This window comes from Sylvia atricapilla, chromosome 15, assembly GCF_009819655.1.
Source record: "Sylvia atricapilla isolate bSylAtr1 chromosome 15, bSylAtr1.pri, whole genome shotgun sequence".
Classification (NCBI taxonomy): domain Eukaryota; kingdom Metazoa; phylum Chordata; class Aves; order Passeriformes; family Sylviidae; genus Sylvia; species Sylvia atricapilla.
Window position 1 is genome coordinate 1,330,363 of NC_089154.1, and position 21,820 is coordinate 1,352,182.

A 21,820-nucleotide genomic window follows, 5' to 3' on the forward strand; every position below is an offset into this window, starting at 1 on the left:
GAAAGCTCTGGTGAGCTGGCAGTGTCTGAAACTCTCTTGTCTAGTCTCTCCCTTCCAGCCCCTTACAAATTCCAGACAGCTTTGCTGATTTGGAGCACTTGAAAACTCATCTTATTTAAAAGCAGAGGCTCATCAAACTCTGTTTTGTGGTGATTTTTTTTTTTTAAAGTGGAAGTTATTAATGCATGACAGGTTTTATGTGGCAGTCTGATCTAGGATGTTAATTACTAAAAGATTAGATTAAAAGCCCTTAAGGACAATATCATGTGCCTTAGATGACTCTTATAAGATCCATTATGGAGACTGGACACTCGAGGAGCTTTATTTTATTGAGCATAAATGTGGTAAATAAGTAATGTGGTCAACTGAATCTTTATTAAAAATATTTTTTTCAGATTCAACCAACATATAAGATTAATAAATATCTTCAATTTCTTTTACAGGGTGACCTGAAAACTTACATCTGCAATGAGCAGGAGCACATGAAAGGAGAGTCTCAGATAATGCTGCTGCAGAGAATGGCGTGCGAGATCGCCGCTGGCCTTGCCGTGATGCACAAACACAACTTTGTGCACAGGTAGGCTCCAGAGAAATGCCAGCCACCATGCACTCTGAAATTCAGCTGGGGATTTCCCATAATAATAAATATAATAATAATAAATAAAATCCAGGGGTATTAAAGACACTGTTTTCACAAACATGCAGTTTCATGAGGCACGAAGGTGCGATGCTAACGAAGGTGCTCACTGAGCTGCAGTGGTGTGGTGCTCCAGCTCCAGCTGCCTGAAAGCTGATCACCTGCTCTTTGGGTCTGCAGCCCATAGAACACAACCTGCTGCCAAGCCAGTCCCCATGCAGTTGTTGGATTAATTCTTGGCCAAGTCAAATTAATTTTGTTTATTGTGAAGGGAGGGATGTTAAAATTCAGTTAGAATGAATCTTACCTGCTGTGAATTTTTATTAGAATGTAGAAATTTAGAACTTCTTTGATAATGTTACCTGTGTTACTAAAAATGGAAAAAAATCCCCAACACCTTTCTAATGTAGTAAGGAGGAAGCTGAGGTGGAGGGAAAATCTGGCTGGAAGGGGTATTATCTCACTGAATTGTTGTTCATGTAACATTTAAATGTTCATTAAAGGAGGTAGTTAGATTTCAAAGTAATCATGCTAGGAGAATAATCTTGTTCCCATCAGGAGAAATGCTAGATTTATTTTTAATTAATATAATTATTTTTAATTAAAGTTATTGTAGTCAATACTGAAAGAATGGCAGTAGTTGCAGAAGGCTGGGAAAATTTATTCATGAAACAAGTTGCCCAGAAAAATACAAGCCTTTTTTTTTTTTGCTTTAAATGTAAAGGAGTTAAGGAACTGGAAGTCATTAACCTCTAAGATGACTAAAATATTATAGAGTACCACAAAACAGTAACTTTGTCAGTCTGTTCTCTGCTGTAGAACCAGCACTTGCATCACTTTCAGCAAGTCAGGAGCTTGTGTTGGAGCTTATCAGTGCACATCTTGCTGCTTAGGGAAGGCAGAGACCTTGTGTTCAGGGAGAAATGAACTCTAAAACCTAAGTCTTAAAAGGTGCAGGTTTAAAACATCAGCAAAACCCTGAAAAACCCCCAAAGCCTGGACTCAGCTGGTGCTGATGAATAGAGCTCTTCTTTTAACCCATTTACCAATTCCAAATGACTTGAAGGTAATAGCAGTTGTACCTGTCTGACAGAGGGATCAGTTTCTTCTCTTGCAGCAGCATGGCTCTGTAGGTATTAAATTTAACAGTACATTTTCAGTGAAATACAGATAAACTCGGTAAATAATTAATCTGTGGATCTGCAAGATTCTCACTGTAATGTTTACTTCTAGCAACACTATCCTGATGCTGTCAGAGTAAGTGGTAAAGCTCCAGCATCAGTGATTTTGTTGTTAGTGGTAAATTCAAGCAGCCAACAATTTTTCTCTTACAAGATATTTATTTAAATAGTATAAAACAATTTAGCAAGCTCTGGGACATACCTAAAGGTTATAGAAGTGTTTCTGACCTGTGTAGTTCAATGACTCTGGGAAGGAAAACATCATCATCTTTCTTTGTAGCTGACAAGCTGTAGCTTTCACACCATTTGTACTTCAGAGACTTTTTTTAAGCCAACAGAATCAAAGATAGAGTCCTTCCAGGGCACTTAATTGCCTCGTCCCCTCTGTGAAACTGAGATGTGAAATATTTGAGCAATTAGTCTGCTGAGCTCTTTGCTGTCGCAGCCACAGTTCCAGCTTCATTAAACTTGCATAAATTTCTGAGTTTGCATGATGGGCTTTCTAAAACTGCTTCTTTGTATTCTTACAGCAGCACTGCTGGTTTGTGAGTATTTGTGGTCTGGTTTATGGTAGAAACTGGAAGCAAATTCTGTGTCTAATCAAGGGCTTTGTGATTTGTTTATTGGAGGACTTCTGTGGAATACGTTACTTTTTCTGTTGGCCTTTTTCCAAGACTGTTTAGTTCTGGTTCATGTGTAATGTGTGGGTTTGTTACTTAAGGAACTTAACTGTAGATGTAAGAATATTACTGGTTGCTCAGTATCGTATTGTAAATTATTATTTAAACCTAATCTGAATTGCTGATAGGTTTTGCTTATGACAATTAAAATGCAAGCCATGCAGTGATAGGTGTGAAGAGGGGTGACATCACTGTAGCATGTGAACTGCCCACGTAATCTCCCTGAGAGGATTGTGAGCAGAATGAAATAACTGTATGTGAATACTGTGTGTAGTTTGAATGTTTAAGAGTCTACACCCCTGCTCTAGAGAAGTGACTGCAGCTTGAACTTTTTTCTACAGGGCAGAATAGTAGTCTAGGGGTTTTGTGTGAAATCTTTAAATGTGATTGCCTTGTCACTGTGTTTAGTTTTCTTTGGATTCCTCAGTGCAGAATCTGCTTGGTTCTGTGGCTGTAAACTGATTCTCCTTTGAAGCAGTGGGAATGCCTGGGGGAAATCACAGCCTTTTGGCCACAAAACAGATCTTGTCCAATAAGTCCTCTCTAAGGAGAAGCCCTGTCAGTGTTTGTTTTTTCTGGAACTGATGAGTGTTTGTATAGAACGGTAGTGGCCACAGTATTCCAGTGAGATACAGAATCAATTGTTGGCATGTGTAGGTTCTCAGACTTAATAAAATATAAGCAACAAGAAAATTATAAAATTATCTTAATGTTTGATTTAGATCATGACTGCACTTTAGAACTTACTCTTCCCAATTCTTTGTCTGAGTTTGCACTGTACATGGGTTGGTCTTTCAGAATTTCAGATCAGGAAGGGAGCTGCAGGAGCTCCAGGAGCACACCTTTTTTGCACCCAGCTTGCCTCAGCCTTCAGTAGGATTTAGGTCTATGGGATCAGCCTACAGCTCATGCACAGAGGATTGCTGGAGTATATCTAGAGTGGATGCTGAATCCTTAGCACTGTTTTGTGTTACTTGCAACTGTAACCTGTAACACTGCATAAGTCCTTGATTTTTAGATTCTAATTTTTTAAAACATAGTTTTCTTTTTTTTTTCATTTGATACTTCTAACTGTGACCTGACTGTTCCAAGAATTGTCACTTCTGTTAACCCATTTGTCTGAATTTGCATTGAAGACTTCCTGGTTTGTCTCACTGTTTATTTGTTTGCATTTGCAGTGACTTGGCCTTACGGAATTGCTTCCTTACATCGGATTTAAATGTCAAAGTAGGAGATTATGGTATAGGATTCAGCAGGTATAAGGTACGTTAATCTTGTCATGGACCACTTTTTAAAAGAATTCAGAGGCCAGGGTTAGAACAAGCATGCTTGAAAGTTGTAAACTGATACTGGATTGTCCTTTATTTGAATAATGAACTTTCAGAGTGTTACTGGCAAATAACTGTAGCAAGTTCGTGTACCAGAATAGGTGCCTTTCTAGAGATGAGTAGAGCTTAAGCTTCTGGAATCTTCAGCTAAATCTACCTTTTTTTGGTCCTACTTACAGTAGTCCTACAATATGAGCAAACTAATTTTAATGTGTTTTAAGGACAACACATTTGAAAGAAAAGTTCAAATTTCTTAATGAAAATAGTCAAAATATTAAAGTATTTCAAGAAAATGAAAAATTAAAGACATTAATTAGAACATTTTTTAAGTACAAAACCTTAAACAAGAAATTGGCATTCAAATATTTGCTATGCAGTGACCAGTGATTGACTTTCCTCTTTAATATTATTCTCTGCTACTTGGGAAAATGGAATTTTTTTTTTTAATTCTAATTTTTGTACATAGGCAAGTTGGTCCAATGTATGTTCAGCCTTTTTATGTTTGGGTTTTTTTCTTCATTTTTATCGATAATTTAGGAAGATTATATTGAGACAGATGAGAAGAAATTTGTTCCTCTGCGATGGACTGCACCTGAGTTAGTAACAAGTTTTCAAGACAGACTGTTATCAGCAGAGCAAAATAAGTACAGTAACATATGGTATGTAAAAGGCTTAAAAAAATTTCCATGTGAGATTTGTGAACATATTTTCAGGTGTTACATGAAGGAGTAAATAATATTTAAATATTTAGCCTGATGCATCAGATGTACAGTAGGTTAATCTCTGTAAACCTGAAACTATATCCTGCTTTGGAAAGATGCTTAGGAATCTGTTGAGAGAAAATTGGAACAAGCAAAAACGTTTAGCAGAATAATAGTGTTTATATTAATAAAAATACCTTCATATGTCTATAAAGGAAAGAAATGGTAAATGATTTTTCCAAGAATAAGTAGCTGTGAGTGACATAAGTTGATCCCACTAGAGCCTGATGTTCAATTGGTAGAATAGTGGCATTTTAATTAAAGTGCTGCATTCTTGCTGCAACATTTGAGAGCAGCAATTAACTGATGGTTTCCGCTGCCAAAGAGCTGATAGACAATGGCTGGTGAACTCTTGAAGATGAACATTTTTGAAATTGCCAAGTTCCACTTCAGTTCTCAAGCCCCAAGAAATTTGTATAATGGAAATTGTGGATTAGGCTAACATTTCTGAAAACATTGTAGTTAATTCCTGCTTTATATTCAAAAGATATTAAATAGCAAAGTAGGCTTTGTTTGGTGTTTTGAAAGGAGGGATGCAGAAAGCAAGTGGGGTATATAGAAATTAGGTAAAAACTAATTTGTTTCCATCCTCCAAGGAGGCTTCCTCAGCTCATGCTGTTTATCTGGACTACAAGCAGCCAGGGTTTTAAAGTTTCCAACTTGGATTTTAGTGCCTCTAATGCAGAGCTGCTTTGAACAGGTTTGGACTAGATGATTCCAGACACCCCTTCCAATCTAAACTATTGTACGTGCAGAGTCACTTGGCATTTTGAGCACAGAGGATTCTCTGAAGATTAGCATTGACTGTAATCAGTGAAAATGCAATTAGTGTTGGATACAGTACAGATGCAGCACTGAGCAGAGGCAGCTTTTGACCACTGCAGCTTGACAGTGAGGAATTCTATGAATTCCAGAACAAAGATGAGTTTTCTAGTTTGACCTATAACTGCAATTTCTCATGAAAGCCTTTTCTCTTCTGTTGGACTAAATATTGAGTTTTTTAATCTCATTTCTATACACCATATAAAAAATATAACAATATTTTTATTTTTGAATGGTTGGAAAGATAATATTTTATTGTATGTGGAGTTTTTCCCTGATCAAATAACTTGATAATTTTATATATTTGATTGCCGTCATTGTTGCTGCCTTGAAGCAACTTTATTCTTCAGGATTTTAGCATTCTGTCAAAATGAATTCACAAGTTCTGAAGTTATTGTAGAGACAATGGGGAGCAGTATTTATTTTTATTTTTTTTGCCAGTTATGCTTTGTATAACCTTTCTTAGAAAAGGCACTCTAAAATAGTTCTGAGAATGCCCAGTTGTTTGCTGCTCTTTTGCAGGTCTCTGGGTGTGACATTATGGGAGCTGTTTGAGAGTGGTGCTCGGCCTTACTCAGACTTCTCTGACAGGGAAGTCCTAACCCACGTCATCAAGGAGAAGCAGGTTAAACCCTTCAAGCCACGTCTGGAGCAGCCATACTCTGATAGATGGTAAACTTTAAATGTTCCTATTTATTCTTAAAGCTGCTGAAGAAATTTCTCATATGACTTAGTTCTCTTAAATGCATTGAAATTGCTACACAGGAACTCAGCAAACAAACCCTAGATAAAGGGAGTAAAAGGACTTGCTAGAGATGGATGTTCTGGCCAGTGATACTGGTACTTTGAGGCTTGTTAGGTGTCTGAATTCTTTAAATTCCTCTTCACTGTGACACCTTTTGAAACATGTTTTTATTTGCACAGGTATGAAGTTCTGCAGTTCTGTTGGCTGCCCCCAGAAAAGAGACCAACGGCAGAAGAAGTGCACAGACTTTTAACTTACCTCCGTATGCAAAGCCAAAGGGACTCGGAGATTGACTTTGAACAGCAGTGGAATGCTCTGAAACCAAACACCTCGAATAGAGAAGCAAGTAATTCTGCATTCCCAATCTTGGATCACTTCACAGGAGATAGACTTGGCCATGAGCTGGAGGAGGTTCTGACTGTAACTGAAACAAGCCATGGTCTGAGCTTTGAATACATCTGGGAGGCAGCTAAACATGATCACTTTGATGAATGTGGTCATGTGAATCCTGATGAAGCCATGACCTACACAAGTATTTTCTATCCAGTGGAGGTTTTTGAGAGGTCACTTTCAGAGCAAGGACCAGGAGCACAGGATGGAAGTGGTCAAGAGGCATCACTTTCTGTCCCTGGGGTGTTACCTGTGTTTGATGCACACAAACTTTCTGTTGGAAATGACTACTATATCCAGTTAGAGGAAAAAGGAAGTGGCTGCAGCATGAATTTTGATAACCAATCAGTTGTATTAACAACAGAAGTTGATCATCAAGAAGCTGTACAAGAAAAAAGTTCTCATTTCACCATTCTCAGGGATCTTGATGTTGAAGAATCTAGTACTGATGGGGACTTCTTCCACTACAATACAGATCCTAAAGAGGAATTTTTGCCTGCTACTAGTAGTCCAGAAAGTCCTTTCCAGAGTATATTTAATGACATGGATAGATCAGAAGAACTGACAAATAGAAAAATACTTGGGTTTGCTGATGATTCTCCTAAAGACTTTAAACCAGCTGTTTTGAACTCAAACACGGATGCTAGAAAGGCAGTAGACTGTTCTGAAAAGGAGCATTCTAGTCGTGCTTCTGAAAATGAAACAGTTTCCTTATGTGAAAATATCTCTAACCAGTCAGACCTGGTAACTTTAGAAGAACTTTCTGATAACTTCTTATTTCTTCAAGAGAAAAACTTACTAACAGGATTATTGCCTAACAAAACCAGCAGTGATTTTGGGCAAAACTCAGATGATGTACTAAAAAGTATATTAGAAACCTCAAAAAGAAACTTGCTAGAGCCTGAGCCTGTGCTGGCTGAAAGTGCACAGGTCTTTTCTTTAATACATGACAGTCTTAGAACAATGAAAGATGAAAATTTTAACCCTGTGACAATGAATACAGATCCCAGTTCCAAGTCTCAGACTCCTGTAGAAATGCAAGCATCCTCTAGTCCACCCACAGCACATAATTCATGTGACAACTGTGCAAATCCTCCTATTTTGAAGGATGAGGGGAAATTTCTAAATGTAGAAGTGAATGAAGTCATGTCCTGTAACACCGATGTTCTCTGTCAAGAAGAGCTATCTTATAATGCCAAAAATAATAATGTTGGAAACAGTCCATATAATAGTGTTGCTGTTGAAACAGATGAGTGTGATGCACAGATGAAACAGGGAATGCTTATCAAGGCTGATAAAATAACTTTTGATAGAGAAAAGTGTAGTGATCAGGAAGACAGGAAGAGAAACTTGCAAGATAATTCTCCCATATTAAAAAAAAATGAATGTTTATTGGAGGAAATACAAAACACATCAAATCATTTTGAGAACTGTAAGGATGTTCCAGAAGAGGTGACCTCAATTTCTGTTGCTGCTTCAGATTGTACAAGTCAGGATAGTCTTTTGGAAGACAGCCCATCTCCTATACAAACTGTAGAACAAGCCTTAGAGACACCTGATTCTTTGGATTCTTTAGATGTAAATGAGGTTTTAGAGTCTTTACAGGCTCAAAGTCCTCAGAAGCTTTTGCCACCAGATAAACCTGCTGACAGTGGCTATGAAACAGAAAACCTGGAATCGCCAGAATGGACTTCTCATGTCCCTGTTGAGGATGCTTCCAGTGTTGATACTGCTCTGTGTGTTGTGAGTGAGAGCAGTGTCAGTGCTTTGCCTTCTAATCCAGTCATCATTGTGTCAGAAGCAGCAGCTTGTTTGGATGCAGTGAACAGCAATTTTGAAATAACCCCGGTGGTTTTTCTGAGTGGAAATCAAAACTCTTACAGAGACTCAGCCTATTTCTCTGATAACGATTCTGAGCCAGATAAAAAACCAGAAGAGTCTGTAAATCTGTCCAGAGAGACTGTGTGTATTGTTTCCTCCAACAGAGGAGAGAATCACACTGAAGAGGTTTCTGGTTTTGAAGAGAGACAGCAAACGTGTGATGTGAGGAATTACCAGGATGATGATAATCAAAACTCGAAAATGGAACTAAACCACAATTTAGAGATCCAAGAGATGGATGAAAGAATGCAGGGGTGTCCTGATGAATGGGCTGAGGCAACTCTGACATCCCTGGAAATAGTGATGGAAGGTAACCTGAGGGATGAAATAAAACTGTCTGAGACTTCCCATAAAAGTGTGTCTTGTGTTGGCACTAACACTTCAGAACTCCTTTCACACAGAGACTTAAAGCCTGTGCACAACATGGCTTTAGATCTGAGTAACAGTGAGAAGTCCTTCTATCACATGGAAGGACAAAAATTGAAAGAGCCAGATATTGAAGGAAAATACCTCGGCAAACTCAGCGTGTCTGGAATGCTTGATTTAGAAGATGGCGATGATGCGGATGAGGAAGATGAAAACAGTGATTCTGAGGATGACATGAGGACATTTCATATGCATAGTCTGAGTTCTGACAGTGAAGATGAAACTGTTCATCAAGTACCTGAGATAGTTACTGACAAAGATGATGGAAAGCATTTGAGAAGCTTGTTGAAACTTCCAAAACCTCTTAATGAAAGGCAGCCTGAACTTTCGAAAGACGAGAAAAAGGCTGTAACGTTCTTTGATGATGTGACAGTCTATTTGTTTGATCAGGTACCCTTCTTTTTAATTACTACCTAAAGTTTTTGTTGGACTTTTTTTGTTGTTGTTGTTTTGGTTGTTGTTATTTTTCTTTAAACAAGGAGTAATTAAATAAGTTGCTTAATATTTGGGAAAACTTTGTTACAAAAGTACTTTTCTTGTATTGGCAGGGTTGCAGCTTGTTTATGATGTGGGTTATTTTTTCTTTATATATTAAGGCTATATAAGAATATATATATAAAAAGCAATAATATTTATATATAAAGAAGAAAGATCTTTGTGACTTGGGCAGGTGCAGTTTTGTGCTGCTGGTATAATAGCCGCATTAATCAGAAGTGAAGGAGGGTTTTGCTTTGGTTGCCAAATCCTGAATCTCCATTGCTGTTGGACCCTTGACTGCATGTGCTGAATAAAACATGGTTTTAGTGATGTTTTTCTGCTGTTTATAAGATGTGCTTAATTTGAATATGCGAGACAGCATTGCTATGGGCAAGATTTAATTATTTTATTTTGACAGAATACTGTTGTAACTTTATAGAAGCAGTTTATCTCTTTAATGAGTTTGAAGTCTTTAAGATGCTTTATAAAAAAAAGGAAGAAAGCAAAAGAAGCCAATAATTAAACAAAAAAAAACCCCCAAAACTCAAACTGAAACCTTACTCTGAATCTTATGTTAGTTAGCACTAAGGTAAATTTCTCTAAGATCATAATCAAAGATGAGAACAGTATTTAGATGGTAATGCTGATTTTTATTAATCCTGTGGGGTTCATGGTCAGTGACACAGTGATCTGCTTATAAAATTCAAGGTTACTTTAGTTTCCCTGTCAGCTTTATCAATTTGTAGCTTCTGTAACTGGATACAGAGGGGATTGTATTTTAGCATTATGGCAACTAAACTAGTCCAGTGAGTTTAAAAGAACAGTCACATTGTCAAGCTTTGGAAATGTTGCTTATGATGACGCACATAAATATTAGAGTTAACTGTGTTTTGGAATAGAAAACATAGGTGATTTATTTGTGTTTAGGCAGCCTGTAGAATAGTAATCCTTTTGTCAGAGAGGAAGGAAAAAATCAGCTGTGTTTAAACTGTTCTTAGTTGTTGAACTCTTTACTTTTTATTTATTAAAATAACTGATGAAATGTTGGCTGCTTCCAGTATCGGCTGTACAAAGTCTGTCTCTTTATCCTGAACATGATTAGGGGATTAAAAAAATAAAATGTTGGGATAAGGCTTTATTGAAGAGGAAAAAAAAACCCTACCCATGTTAAGCTGATATGGGAACTGTTTTCAGTTGGAAGGTATTTTATTCTTTGCTCCTAGAAACATGAAACCATTTTATATCATAAATAATATTTAAATAGTAATTTCCTGCATGCATTTTAGCATAGATTTCATGCAGCTTTCTTTAGAAGTGCGTGCATGTACTAATCTGTAACTCAAAGTCTGGTTGTGTTGTTGTAACAGTTTACAGACCTTTTAATTCCACATTTGACTTGATGGCAGGATGGGGGAGTGTATTTGTGGGTGCTGGCATCTGAAGGCACGGAGACATTGTGTAACAAGAGTTAAATAAGTGACTTTGTTTGCCTTAGGAAACACCAACGAAGGAGCTGGGAAGCCGAGGGGTAGACGTGAATGGGGAAGGTGCTGGCAGCTCTCCTGTTCCATCTTCCAGCCCGGGTTACTTAAACAGATTTGCAAATTCAGAAAGCTCAACAGATGAAGAAGGTACATGGATATATTTTATGCACAGCAGGGGCTGAGAGTACTTTATGCAGTGTTTAAGCAGACTTTTATGAAATGTCATTAAACTATATGTGATCTGTAAATTCACTGGACCACGTTGGCTTCAATTTTGCATCCTAAGCACACACTGCAGCTGGGCTCAGATTGCCTTGTTCCTGAGGAGCAAAGCTGGGATGTGATACTGGTTGTTTATATATTGATGTGTCCAGGGTTGCCTGAGAGGCAGCCAAACTGGGTGACAAATTTTAGTGACTCTCTGGGCTAGAACCCTGCCCGTGGTTACAGGTTTTGTTTGGGCTTAATGCAGTCTTCCAGTCCACCTGTACAACTCTGAGTGACCTTACATTGCATTCCTGTAATGCTGCTTTTTTCTTTCTTCTTTTTTTTTTATTTTCCTCCCCAAGGTGGGGGTTTTGAGTGGGATGATGACTTCTCTTCTCCAGAGCCATCCTTTATGTCCAAGGCAGCTAATAGTCTCATTGGTTCTAAAGCACCCCTTCAGCCATCAAAGTACTTCTCTCCACCTCCACCTTCACGGACTCTTGATCAGAACTGGTCACATTCATCCCCTTATTCCAGATTCTCCATCTCTCCTGCAAACATGGCAAGCTTTTCTCTTACACATCTTACAGATTCAGATATAGAGCAAGGAGGTAAGTGAATTAGTTATATTAATTACTTTAAAGATACAAATTAAAACCAGTAAATAAAAGATAAAAGTAACAGATACAACTAGTCTTCTTCTATTTAAATATCAAATATAGAAGTAAGTTTTTAACACTATAGAAGTTTAGGTCTGGCCTTGTTCAGTTAAGACATAGTTTTCCATGGAGAATGAGATTATTTGCATCCAAGTTGTACAGAATTGTGGTTGAACAGCTTGTGGAACATTAACAGGACAAGCTCTTGGTTTTGGTGTTAAAAACCCTAGTGGTGTATTTGTATAAATGAAACCTCTGCAGTCCTGAAGCACTGCTGTTGCACCTGCCACACTATAGCATTTATTAATTCTGGTTATTGCAGTGTCTGAAGTCACAATTGTGTTTTCATTGCACAGGATGAGGTTGCCAGGAACATAATATTTCTGCTGTTATTGTGTAAGCTTATTTTACAGTTCAGTTTCTTTTCATACTGCTTTTTAGACATTGCATTCTTGACAGTCTCTTGAGAATTGCAGCATGTTTTCTAGAGGTGTGAATAGGATAGCTTTATTTAGGAGAGCCAAACAATCCGTTCAGAGCAATATTGAGTACGGGCAGTGTTTATTAACAAGCCTTCTTGTCAGTAACCAAAGGCTTTTTTAACCTTTGATACATTTTTGAGGGTTAAGAGAAGCGAAGATAAGCACACTTGAATCAGTTTGGCATATTATGAATCTTGATAACACATTGCATTATTAAAAATAAATATTACTGATTACAGAGCCTTGCTAATGGTCAATGTCTCTAAATATCTAATCAGTGTTATATAGAGTTGTATTGTTCTTATATTGTGCTTATTGATTAGATAATATTTGCTGCTTAGTAACTTAGAGATAAGAGAGAATATTTTGGAGATCCCACGTTGCCTTATGTGTCCTAAGAAGTGACATTGAACTGTGTGATTGAAGCAGATGTCTATGAATAAATGAACCAAATGTTTACAGAGGTTGAAAGCATAGGGAAAGATTAACCAAAACTTGGAAGGGCAAAACAGCAGAATGCCAAGTTCTAGCAAGAGTCTTACAAAGAAGTGAGAGTTTTGCAGAAGAATCTCACTGTATCTTATGACCTTTCCTCTACTAATAGGAAGCAGTGAAGATGGAGAAAAAGATTAAATGAATTTGAACTTGCTTGGACTCCGTACATAAAACACATAGACTTTGTGTTTGAAACTTCTTTATCTAAACTCTGGATTCTCCTGGAGAAACACAGGTAATCAAGAAGTACTGAGAAATGGAAGTAAACACTGAAAGCAATGTTAAATCAGGACATTAATTTGAATGTGTATTTAACTTTGTAATGTATTTTTAAATCAGTGCAATTTTGCTTTTCATTGAAAGACGATTCTGCCGCTGTTTTCAAGTACTTGAAGTATTTTTCAGATAACTTAAGTAAAGCAACTACACTACGGTCTGGTTTATGTATGAGATTGTATAATATTCTTTTTATATTTTTCCATGTAGTTCATTATCTATTTGAACATACACCTGTTGTAGAATTGTGTATAACTGTCCTGTGCAACAGGTGGCTGTGTTGATGGAACTGTATGAATGATAGTTGATCAGTAGTGAGCCATATTTATTCAAAAAGATATCACTACATATTACTTTGCTTATTACAATTGCACTATGGATTATTCTTCCTTTATTTCCTGATGATGTACAGAATCAAAATCTTAAATCTTTCAAGGAAAATAAGACAAGTTGAATTGGCCCAGTTATCCAGTTTAATTTGTCCTTTTTGTAGCCTTTGCTATGCACGGTACTTGTAAAACGTACATAACTTCTGAGTATTATGTTAGACTTGCTGAAATCTTAGATTCAGTACCATTTCTAAAATGATAATGGTTATAGAATGGTTGTTAGTGTTCATGTTTTATAGGAAACTGGAAAAGAATATGATATACTCTGGAATTTTAAAATGAAAGAGATAATGTCTCTTAATTCCTACATATGATCCTACTGACTGCTTAAACTGTAATAGCATCTGACTATATCACAATTAAGGGCCTTCCAGTTTTTACTACAATTTCTGCCTTGGAGAAAGAAGAGGAAAAATTGGCTGTACAAAACTCTGGGATTCATGAATCTTATAAAAGGACTAATTTCAATAGGCTGGATTTGGGTACACTTGGCCCTTCAGTTGTGCATTCTGTGAACTTTGAAGCTCACTCTTCGGCCGACTGCAGATCGGGCTCCATTCAGAGGCCTGTGGTAAACCTACCTCTCGGTGGTGTTATGACAATTAAGATTTTGATTAATGGTTAGTGCCCAGATTGGCACCCATTTTAGGGCCAGATCCATTTTAAGATGTCTGCAGAACTCCATGGAACATCTTGAAATGCATCCTGAACAAAGGCTGCAGTACAATAGGTTTGCTCTGAAGCATGTAGGGAAGGGAAGACAGTGTGGGGGCTTAACCCTCCTGCTCTATCATGCACTTATCTGATTTAATCCTCTAAACTGCTCAGAAAAAGATATCCTTAATTATTGCTCCAAAGTGAGTTCAATTGAGAAAGAAATCCCTGACTTCTTGGAATGCCTTATACAGTTCAGATCTGTAGGAAACACTGATAGGAACAGTTTACCTGGCTTTGTATTTGTTTACCTATACTAAAATACAAATGCACTGAAATATGAAGTACTTTGTATTTTAGTGGCTGTTTTGGCAGGGCTTGAGAAAATGGTGGTCCAAGTGCTCTGTGTCCAGATCCAGTCACCAGAGAATTTTCATTGTATGGAGATGGGAGGACTAGATATTCTCAGATGTGTGATTTTTTTTTTTTGTATACCTCTGTGTTAATTTTAATTTTTAAGTATGTTTTAAAAATGGCAGGAATATGTTAACTGCTTTTTTTCCAATATTATTTAGCCCTTAAACCAGAATGGCTTTCATACTGATTAAAAGGGAATGATTTAATTATCATGTTTGAAGTTGCCAATGAATTGAGATATCTTTTTCTGATGAGGCACTCAGGTTCAGAGTTAGTCAGAACTGTTCTTCAGTATGAAGTGAGGAACTGAATTTTCCTATGGACCTTTTCCAAAACATTATTTAGAAGGCAAAGTCAAGTGGTTCTTAATACAGGCTTACAGTATATACTGTAGAGGGTTTAAGGGAGCTGTGCACTACTGAAAATATTTTTAAATATTTTTAAATGTTGGTAATAGACCTTGGGCACAAACTATTGTTTAGAAATTCCATAATTCCGACATTAAACTCCTTGATACAGCTAGATTTAGGGTATCTCATCTGTCTTTAATTCTCATCATAGTAAGAATGAAACTCCATAAAATAGTCTGCAAAGAATATGTGGGCTTGTCTGCCTTGCATGGTAAAAAACCTGTCAGACCTGGAGTTGAGCCTTAATTTTGAATAATTTGATTTAAAAGATAGTCCTGGGTTAAATAAAAGCTTATGCTCCGAAATGTTGTAATTTGGTTGTGCATTTTGTTTCTTGTAATTTTAGAAAATCAGATGTTTATCTTGTACATCAGGAATTTCCTTTGCTTAAGGGAAATAAATTATTATTCTTTACCTGGGTTTAAAGAAAATATTACACAGGAGGTGAAAGTTTACTCCTTTGTCCAAATGGACTCATTGCTAATGAATTGCCAAAGGAGCATTTTTTCCAAAACTAGATGTGTATGACATTAATGTCCTTTTTAGCTGTACCATGAAGAGAAATAAATATTTGAAGTTACCTCAGATCACTTAAATTTAAATTTCAGTACTCCAGTAGGCTGAATTGCAATAATATAAACTAGCTTTTTGGGTAAAAAATGATACTTAAAGATCTGATCAACTACTAGCAATACTTAGATATCTGTCTGGCAGTCAAGTGGCACAATGATGATGAATCATTAATTCCAACATGTTACATTCTAATGAGGGGATTTGTTCCAAATCATTCATTACATTCTATGTAATTTCTTGCACTAGCTACTTAAGCCTGGTCTCCATTTTAGAAGTACATGTATCTATTTTCAATGGTTTATTATGAGGACTGGTTACAGCTTAATTCCTTCTCTAGTAGAATACCTGGATTGTTTGAATAATGAAGGCATTGTCTCAATTTGGCTACTAAAGGTATTAAAAAGATCTGATTTTTCTCACCTAAAGAAGTTTGTTTGGACATAAGGATCTGTAGTGATAAGCCAAGGGAGCAACAAGAGTGTCCAGATTCAGTGGGAACACCTGTACTCTCCTAAATCCTCCAGCTGCAGATACACTGTGTATAACTGCATTGATGGAAATTGCCATGGTCATGGAAATGAGCAGATTTAACTCTTTTTTTTCATATCCTTGTTGATGCACTAATGAAAGCCATTTAAGCCTCATTCTTTTTATCAGTATTTTTAGCAGATTTTTATGTAATACTCAATCTTTCATGAGGAGGCTGGTTGGTAGACTTTTTTTTATGGTTATGCACTATCCTAAAGTGTCAGCATTGTCAGGTGTCAGTGACTTGGCTATTTGTGTTGGAGTTGGTGAAAGGTGGAATCCAAGTACATTAGCCTTATAAGAAATAGCCTTAAATAAGAACGGAGTTACTTCAAAAAATTACTTCAGCTTTAAGTCATACATGTTATTGATTTTGGTACAAAATGGGAAGAAATCTAGAGGAGAGTCAAACATCATATAAACTTATTGAAAATAAGTATTTGTAATACCAGCAGCCTGTTTTTCAGAAACTTGAATATGACTTACAGTTAGTTTTGTTTATGAAATTGTTTGAACTTGCACAGATGTAGGTGTAACTTAAATGATAAATGGTACTGATGTGTGTGTATATATAATGTTCAATTCTATTTGTAAATGAGAAACTATGTAACAAAATCATAGGTATGAGGTTTTCCTATTGTAATTTAATACAGGTATGAGGTTTATGGCAATATATCATAGTTAATGAAATTTCAGGTCAAAATGTCTTTAAATTGTGTACATTTTTAAATTGTAATTTCTACTGTATATTGATTATCATGCATAGTGTGATTCAAGAAACTGCTTGTAATTTAAAAATATTTAATATTAAAAATAAAATACAGTTATATATTTATAATCTCTTTGTCTGTTTGTTCATTTTTAAACAGATGCCAGCAGTGTAGTTCTACTGTAAGATATATTTATTAGTCTCCTGAGGTTGAGAAAGTTGCAAAAGCTCAAAGCCACAGTCCCAGCAGATGAGTCCACGCTAAATAGTGTAGTCACCTTTAAACTCTTCCAGTGTCATCACCCTTGTGAAAATTGCAGGTAAAGTGCTTACACAGTCAGTAGAGAAGCAATAATTAAAACAGAAACAGTGTCATTCTGAATACTGAATTTTGCTTTTAATCATAGAATTAAAGATCTGTAGGAAGAATGGAGATTTTGAAATTTATAAATTCAGAAAACGAGTTGATGATGTTTTCTCAGTGTTCATGGAAGTTCTTCCTAGAAGACTTGCCTGGGTTTTATCAGTGTAAGTGCGTGTGCTGCAGGGACCAAAGTCAGCAGGTAGAGACCTGCAGTGCCGGTGTCCGGGGGCTCCTTGGCCGAGTGCTGTCCAGCCTGGGCACTGGGTGGGCAGGAGCAGGGGGCTGCTGTTCCCTGCCCCCGGGAGGGTTGGGGCAGCCCAGGGCAGCCGTGGCCACAGTGACTGAGCCTCGTGTGGGAGCCCCCAGCACACACGGCACCTGCTGTCACCTGGGCGTGACAAACTGATACAGGCTGACCTGACTTCACTAGGTAAAATATAACTGCTGGGCTGAAAGTTCACCAAAGGTGGTTGTCGTTAATGAGAACAGATGCAAAAGATCCCATGGCACTAAACCGGTCACCCGATACAGAACTTATGGTCAAAGAGTTGGAGAACTTGCAATCTTTATGAGCAGGAGTTCTCAGAGCGATGGCAGCGCTGTGTCTATGAGCCTGCGGCACACGGGTGCAGTGACAACTTGCAGAACTGAGCCGAGACAGGCTGTGTCCTCCTGCAGCCGGGGCCACCGCACCTGCCGAAGGGCCGACCGCTCCCGCGGTGACAGCGTGCCTGGCTCCGTGTGTGACACCCGCGCCGTGTCCCCCGTGTCCCCCGAGTGCCTGGCTCCGTGTGTGACACCCGCGCCGTGTCCCCCGAGTGCCTGGCTCCGTGTGTGACACCCGCGCCGTGTCCCCCGTGTCCCCCGAGCCCGGGCAGCCCCGCTCGGGGGCAGTGGCCGTGCCCGGCCCGTGCGCTGCCGGCGCAGTGCGGTGTTCCCGGCCGGGCCCGCCCCCGCCGCTAAGGCCACGTGTCCGTGGGCCGCCGGGGCTGGGGCCGCCTGTGCCCGCCCGGGGCTGGGGCTGGGGCTGCCGGTGCCCGCCCGTGCCCGCCCGGGGCTGGGGCTGCCGGTGTCCGCCTGTGCCCGCCCGGGGCTGCCGGTGCCCGCCTGTGCCCGCCCGGGGCTGGGGCTGCCGGTGTCCGCCCGTGCCCGCCCGGGGCTGCCCGGGGTCTGCGCCCCTCGGGGCTGCTGCTCGCACGCCCTGCCTCGCTCGGAGGACACGCTGCGCTCCCTCCCTGCTGCCCCCACGGTCCCTGCTGCTGTTCCTGCCTCCCCCCAGGGTCTCACCCGCCGTGCCACTTGGGCCCCAGACACCTTCTCAGCAGCTGGTGGAGTGGTAAGTCACAGAAGAGGGATGCCAGCCCTGGTAGACTGCCGATGGTGTGAAATGCATTGGTATTTGGCTGCTCTTTCTCTTTGGTTTCTCTTGACCGCTCCAGTCTGTTGCTCCTGAATCCCCCACAATCTGTTTGCTCCTTGCACACTCTCATATCGCCTTCCTGCGGCTCTGTTTGCTTCTCCGGGTTACAGCAGTGGCAGTCTGAGAGCAAACCTGCCAGCTAGGCACCTTGTTATCCCCTGACACCCCATTTGCTTTTTCCAGCCTGCAGGTTTAAAAACTACTTTGCTCTCACAGTTGGCTGAAGCTTCCATTCTCTTGGATCTTCTTCCAACTTTCTCCTGGCTGCCTCCATGAGCCCCCTCTTCACCAAGTCCCGTGGGCTGTTTTTTCCAAGCAGCAGCACTCCCCAGCAGTGCTTCTTGTGCTTGGGCAGTGAAGCTCCCTCTCCTCTGTGCTGTCCTGTAGCTGTACCTTTTCTGCCAAGAGAGTTACACAAAGGGTCTAGAACAAACGTGGTGCTTGCCTTTGGACCTGTTTTCTCACTGAAGGTACCTGTGTGTCTCCAGCATTTTTTTAGGCTCCCATAACACAAACTGCTTGGTGCTGTCTTTCAGCTGTCATCACCTGGGTGCTGCCCTAACCCAGCTCTTTTGGGAATTCCTGTCCTGTTTGGTAAAGTTGCCTCTTTGGTAGTAAGGAACCTGGGGATGGCCAGGATGTCCTGACAGGCAGAGAACTGAGGCACTGTGCAAGCCCAGCAGCTGAACGTGGCTTTAAAGCAATGAGAAACGAGACAGCAGGTGGTGTTTACCACAGCACAGCTGGGACCTGCCACCACCTGCTCCACCTAAGGTTGAGGTTTTATACTGGGACAGTCTCACAGCTGGGGCTAGGGTGTTTTTTCCTTCATTTTTATTGGTTCACCAACTGCTCCTACACAACAGCATCGGCGTAAAATATATTTTATTTAGATTAAACCCTTTTATAGCTACATGAACTGGAAGACTGGGGAAAGAACGTATTTTAGGAGTGTCTCTTAGTAACAGTGATCACTGGTGTTAGAGGCGGGGTTGCTGTGGTGCTATTGTCTTCAGATGTAGTGTGGGCACAGAATATGGGCTGAGGGGGGTAAAATATCAGTGCTGTCATCTAATGCAGAGGAAGGAACATTTCTGTGTCTTTTTGGGTAACTTGGAAAATAGCCTTCTGTGCTGCTGTTGATCTGGGGCAGTCACTGCAATTAAGCCCTGTCATTATTGGATTGCTGTGGGAAGTGTGTGTGTGTGTGTGTGTATGTGTGTGTGGTGAGGGCTAGCCCAGAACACAGAAATGCTGCACCTGAAAACACGTGGCTGGCTCAGAGCTTCTCACTGTGAGTGTGCCATGTTTCCCTCTAGTGGACTCCTCTCACAGTGGAAACTTGTGCCTACAAAAACCAACTACCAGGAGTTCAAGGAGAAATTACTTTGAATAAGAACCTGGGAGTCTGTCTAATACCCCCCCAAAGCCAGTGTATGTACATTGGTGCATGGTTCTATTATACCATGGGGTAGTGAGGAGCTGGCAGACAACAGCAGCATAAGAGATCAAACAGAGGTGATGGGTTATCAAACCTGACTGACTATTGTACTCTGCATATTTTTTTGAGTTGTGGTTCACTTTTCTGCAGAAAGACTGGATCAGCTTGGAGACCATCCTCACTTACGTAGTGATAAAGGAAAAGTCTCTCTGCTTTGAGGCTTATTTCTAAGAAAGGAGAGGCATCTGTTTTTCACCAGTAGGTGATTCACTGCATCTTTATTTCACTGGCGCCATCCACTTGCCCTCTGCTCCCTCTGCAAGCTCTCCTCCCAGCTGAATATTGCTGTTATGTTTTTGCAGCACATTGATAATTAATACCGGTCCATCCAACAAACCATGAAGACTAAAACCAAAGGGAAGAAACAAAGGCCAACCGTTGACAAAGAAGCATTTTCTGAAGAGCCAGCAATGAGGAAAAAGGAACTGGGGAAATGTTTGCGCCACACAGAAAGGAGGAGTGGGGGAAACAAGGAGAGCAGCAAGAGGCCCCCAGGCAGAGCCAAGAGGCCTTGGGGCAGTAAGGACAGGCTCTTGAGGAGACTGGAGAGCAATGAGCGCGAGAGGCAGAGGATGCACAAGCTGAACAACGCCTTCCAGGCCCTGCGGGAGGTCATCCCTCACGTCAGGGCCGAGAACAAGCTCTCCAAAATAGAGACTCTCACGCTGGCCAAAAATTACATTAAATCCCTGACCTCCATTATACTCAATATGTCCAACGGACACTTTCCAGCGGTAGAAGGGATGGGGGCAGCCCGGGGATCCAAACTGTACCAGCATTATCAACAGCAGCATGGGGAGGATGACCGTGAGGAACATCTACAGAAATATTCCACACAGATTCAGAACTTCAGCCAAAACACCAACTGCTAGCTACTACTTTCCTTCTTACATCATAATACATGTCATTACCTAGAGGTATAAATAGATTTTTTTTTGCCTCCAGTCTCTTTTTTTTTTTTTTTCCCTTAAAAAGACAAACAGGTAACACTCACGGCTGTAGTTTATATGGCACATTGAAAAGTTGCCTTAAACCCTGAGAATTTTTCAGAGCATAAGGAATGTGTTTGTGTGGTGTGCCAGGGTCTGGAAACCTATCCTGTAACACTGGAGTTGACTTGAAAATAGTGATTTAGTAACTTCTGAAAATTAGCCTGGAGTGGAGTGGAGCCTTTAAGGTTTGTGTTGCCTGAGTTCCTTGGAGGTTGTTGAGAATCTTGGCTGTAGCTCTGTTCACCAGCCTTTCAATGACTCATCTACAGTGCTGAAGAGAAGATTAAAACTGATGACAGCACTGGACTGACGTGGTGACTGAAGTGGTACATTTGGGAAATTGGTCACCAAATCTGAACATTTATCTTGTCATTCAACTTCTGTGGATCTGCCCTGGTAATTTTGAACCTTGCAAGGAGTAAAAACATCTGTTCATGCAAACATCTGCAAAGCTTTCTTAGATTGTAAGCTCTCTAGAGTAAGGACAGTTCTGATCTGTGTTTCCAGAGCATTTGGTCTCATGGAGATTTTCTTTAGTCTGGGTGCCATTATAATACAAATAATAAATAAGGGACAAATTACTTTTGCCAAGACAATGATAAGAATGCTTTAGTATAGTCTTAAGTTAGAAAATGCTCTGGCCAGTTTAAATTATTTCCTAATGAAGCCTGTGATGTGGTCAGGTTCTTTCTGGGTTAGTGTTAGATTCTGATACTATAAAACAATAAATGAAGCAGAAATTCTTCAAAAAGGAAAATGACCTCTTCTTTTCCCTTCCCTCTATCCCCTTCTGGGGTAAAAAGTTTTATGTCACTGAGGAACTCTCAGAGAATACAATAGTCTTGTGTTCTCATACCTGGGGCACGTGAAGCTGGAGTGGCCTCAGTTGGAAGTGTGGTGCCCATGGAGCCCCCGTGTCCCATGGAGCAGGG

The 21,820-nt window shown here is 39.8% G+C and overlaps 2 protein-coding genes across 2 annotated transcripts in view; both read left to right on the plus strand.

The window, feature by feature from the left end:
- LMTK2 (lemur tyrosine kinase 2) overlaps positions 1-16,740 on the plus strand; it is a 41,638-nt gene extending 24,898 nt beyond the window's left edge. Inside the window, exons 7-14 of the mRNA XM_066329685.1 lie at positions 444-577; positions 3,677-3,761; positions 4,364-4,485; positions 5,932-6,081; positions 6,334-9,241; positions 10,824-10,959; positions 11,382-11,630; positions 12,765-16,740. Of these exons, the coding sequence (XP_066185782.1) occupies positions 444-577; positions 3,677-3,761; positions 4,364-4,485; positions 5,932-6,081; positions 6,334-9,241; positions 10,824-10,959; positions 11,382-11,630; positions 12,765-12,793 (3,813 nt within the window). The 3' untranslated portion in view covers positions 12,794-16,740. The remainder of the gene's footprint in view (positions 1-443; positions 578-3,676; positions 3,762-4,363; positions 4,486-5,931; positions 6,082-6,333; positions 9,242-10,823; positions 10,960-11,381; positions 11,631-12,764) is intronic.
- A 1,490-nt stretch (positions 16,741-18,230) lies between these two features.
- On the plus strand, positions 18,231-21,645 carry BHLHA15 (basic helix-loop-helix family member a15). The gene is made up of 2 exons (XM_066329687.1): positions 18,231-18,311; positions 20,199-21,645. Exon 2 carries the CDS (start codon positions 20,235-20,237, stop codon positions 20,766-20,768), a length of 534 nt encoding a protein of 177 aa, XP_066185784.1. The 5' UTR covers positions 18,231-18,311; positions 20,199-20,234; the 3' UTR covers positions 20,769-21,645.
- The last annotated feature ends 175 nt before the right edge of the window (positions 21,646-21,820 follow it).

Bases quoted from the DNA above. Each gene is read 5' to 3' on its own strand.
- BHLHA15 (XM_066329687.1), top strand. From the start codon at position 20,235: ATGAAGACTAAAACCAAAGGGAAGAAACAAAGGCCAACCGTTGACAAA.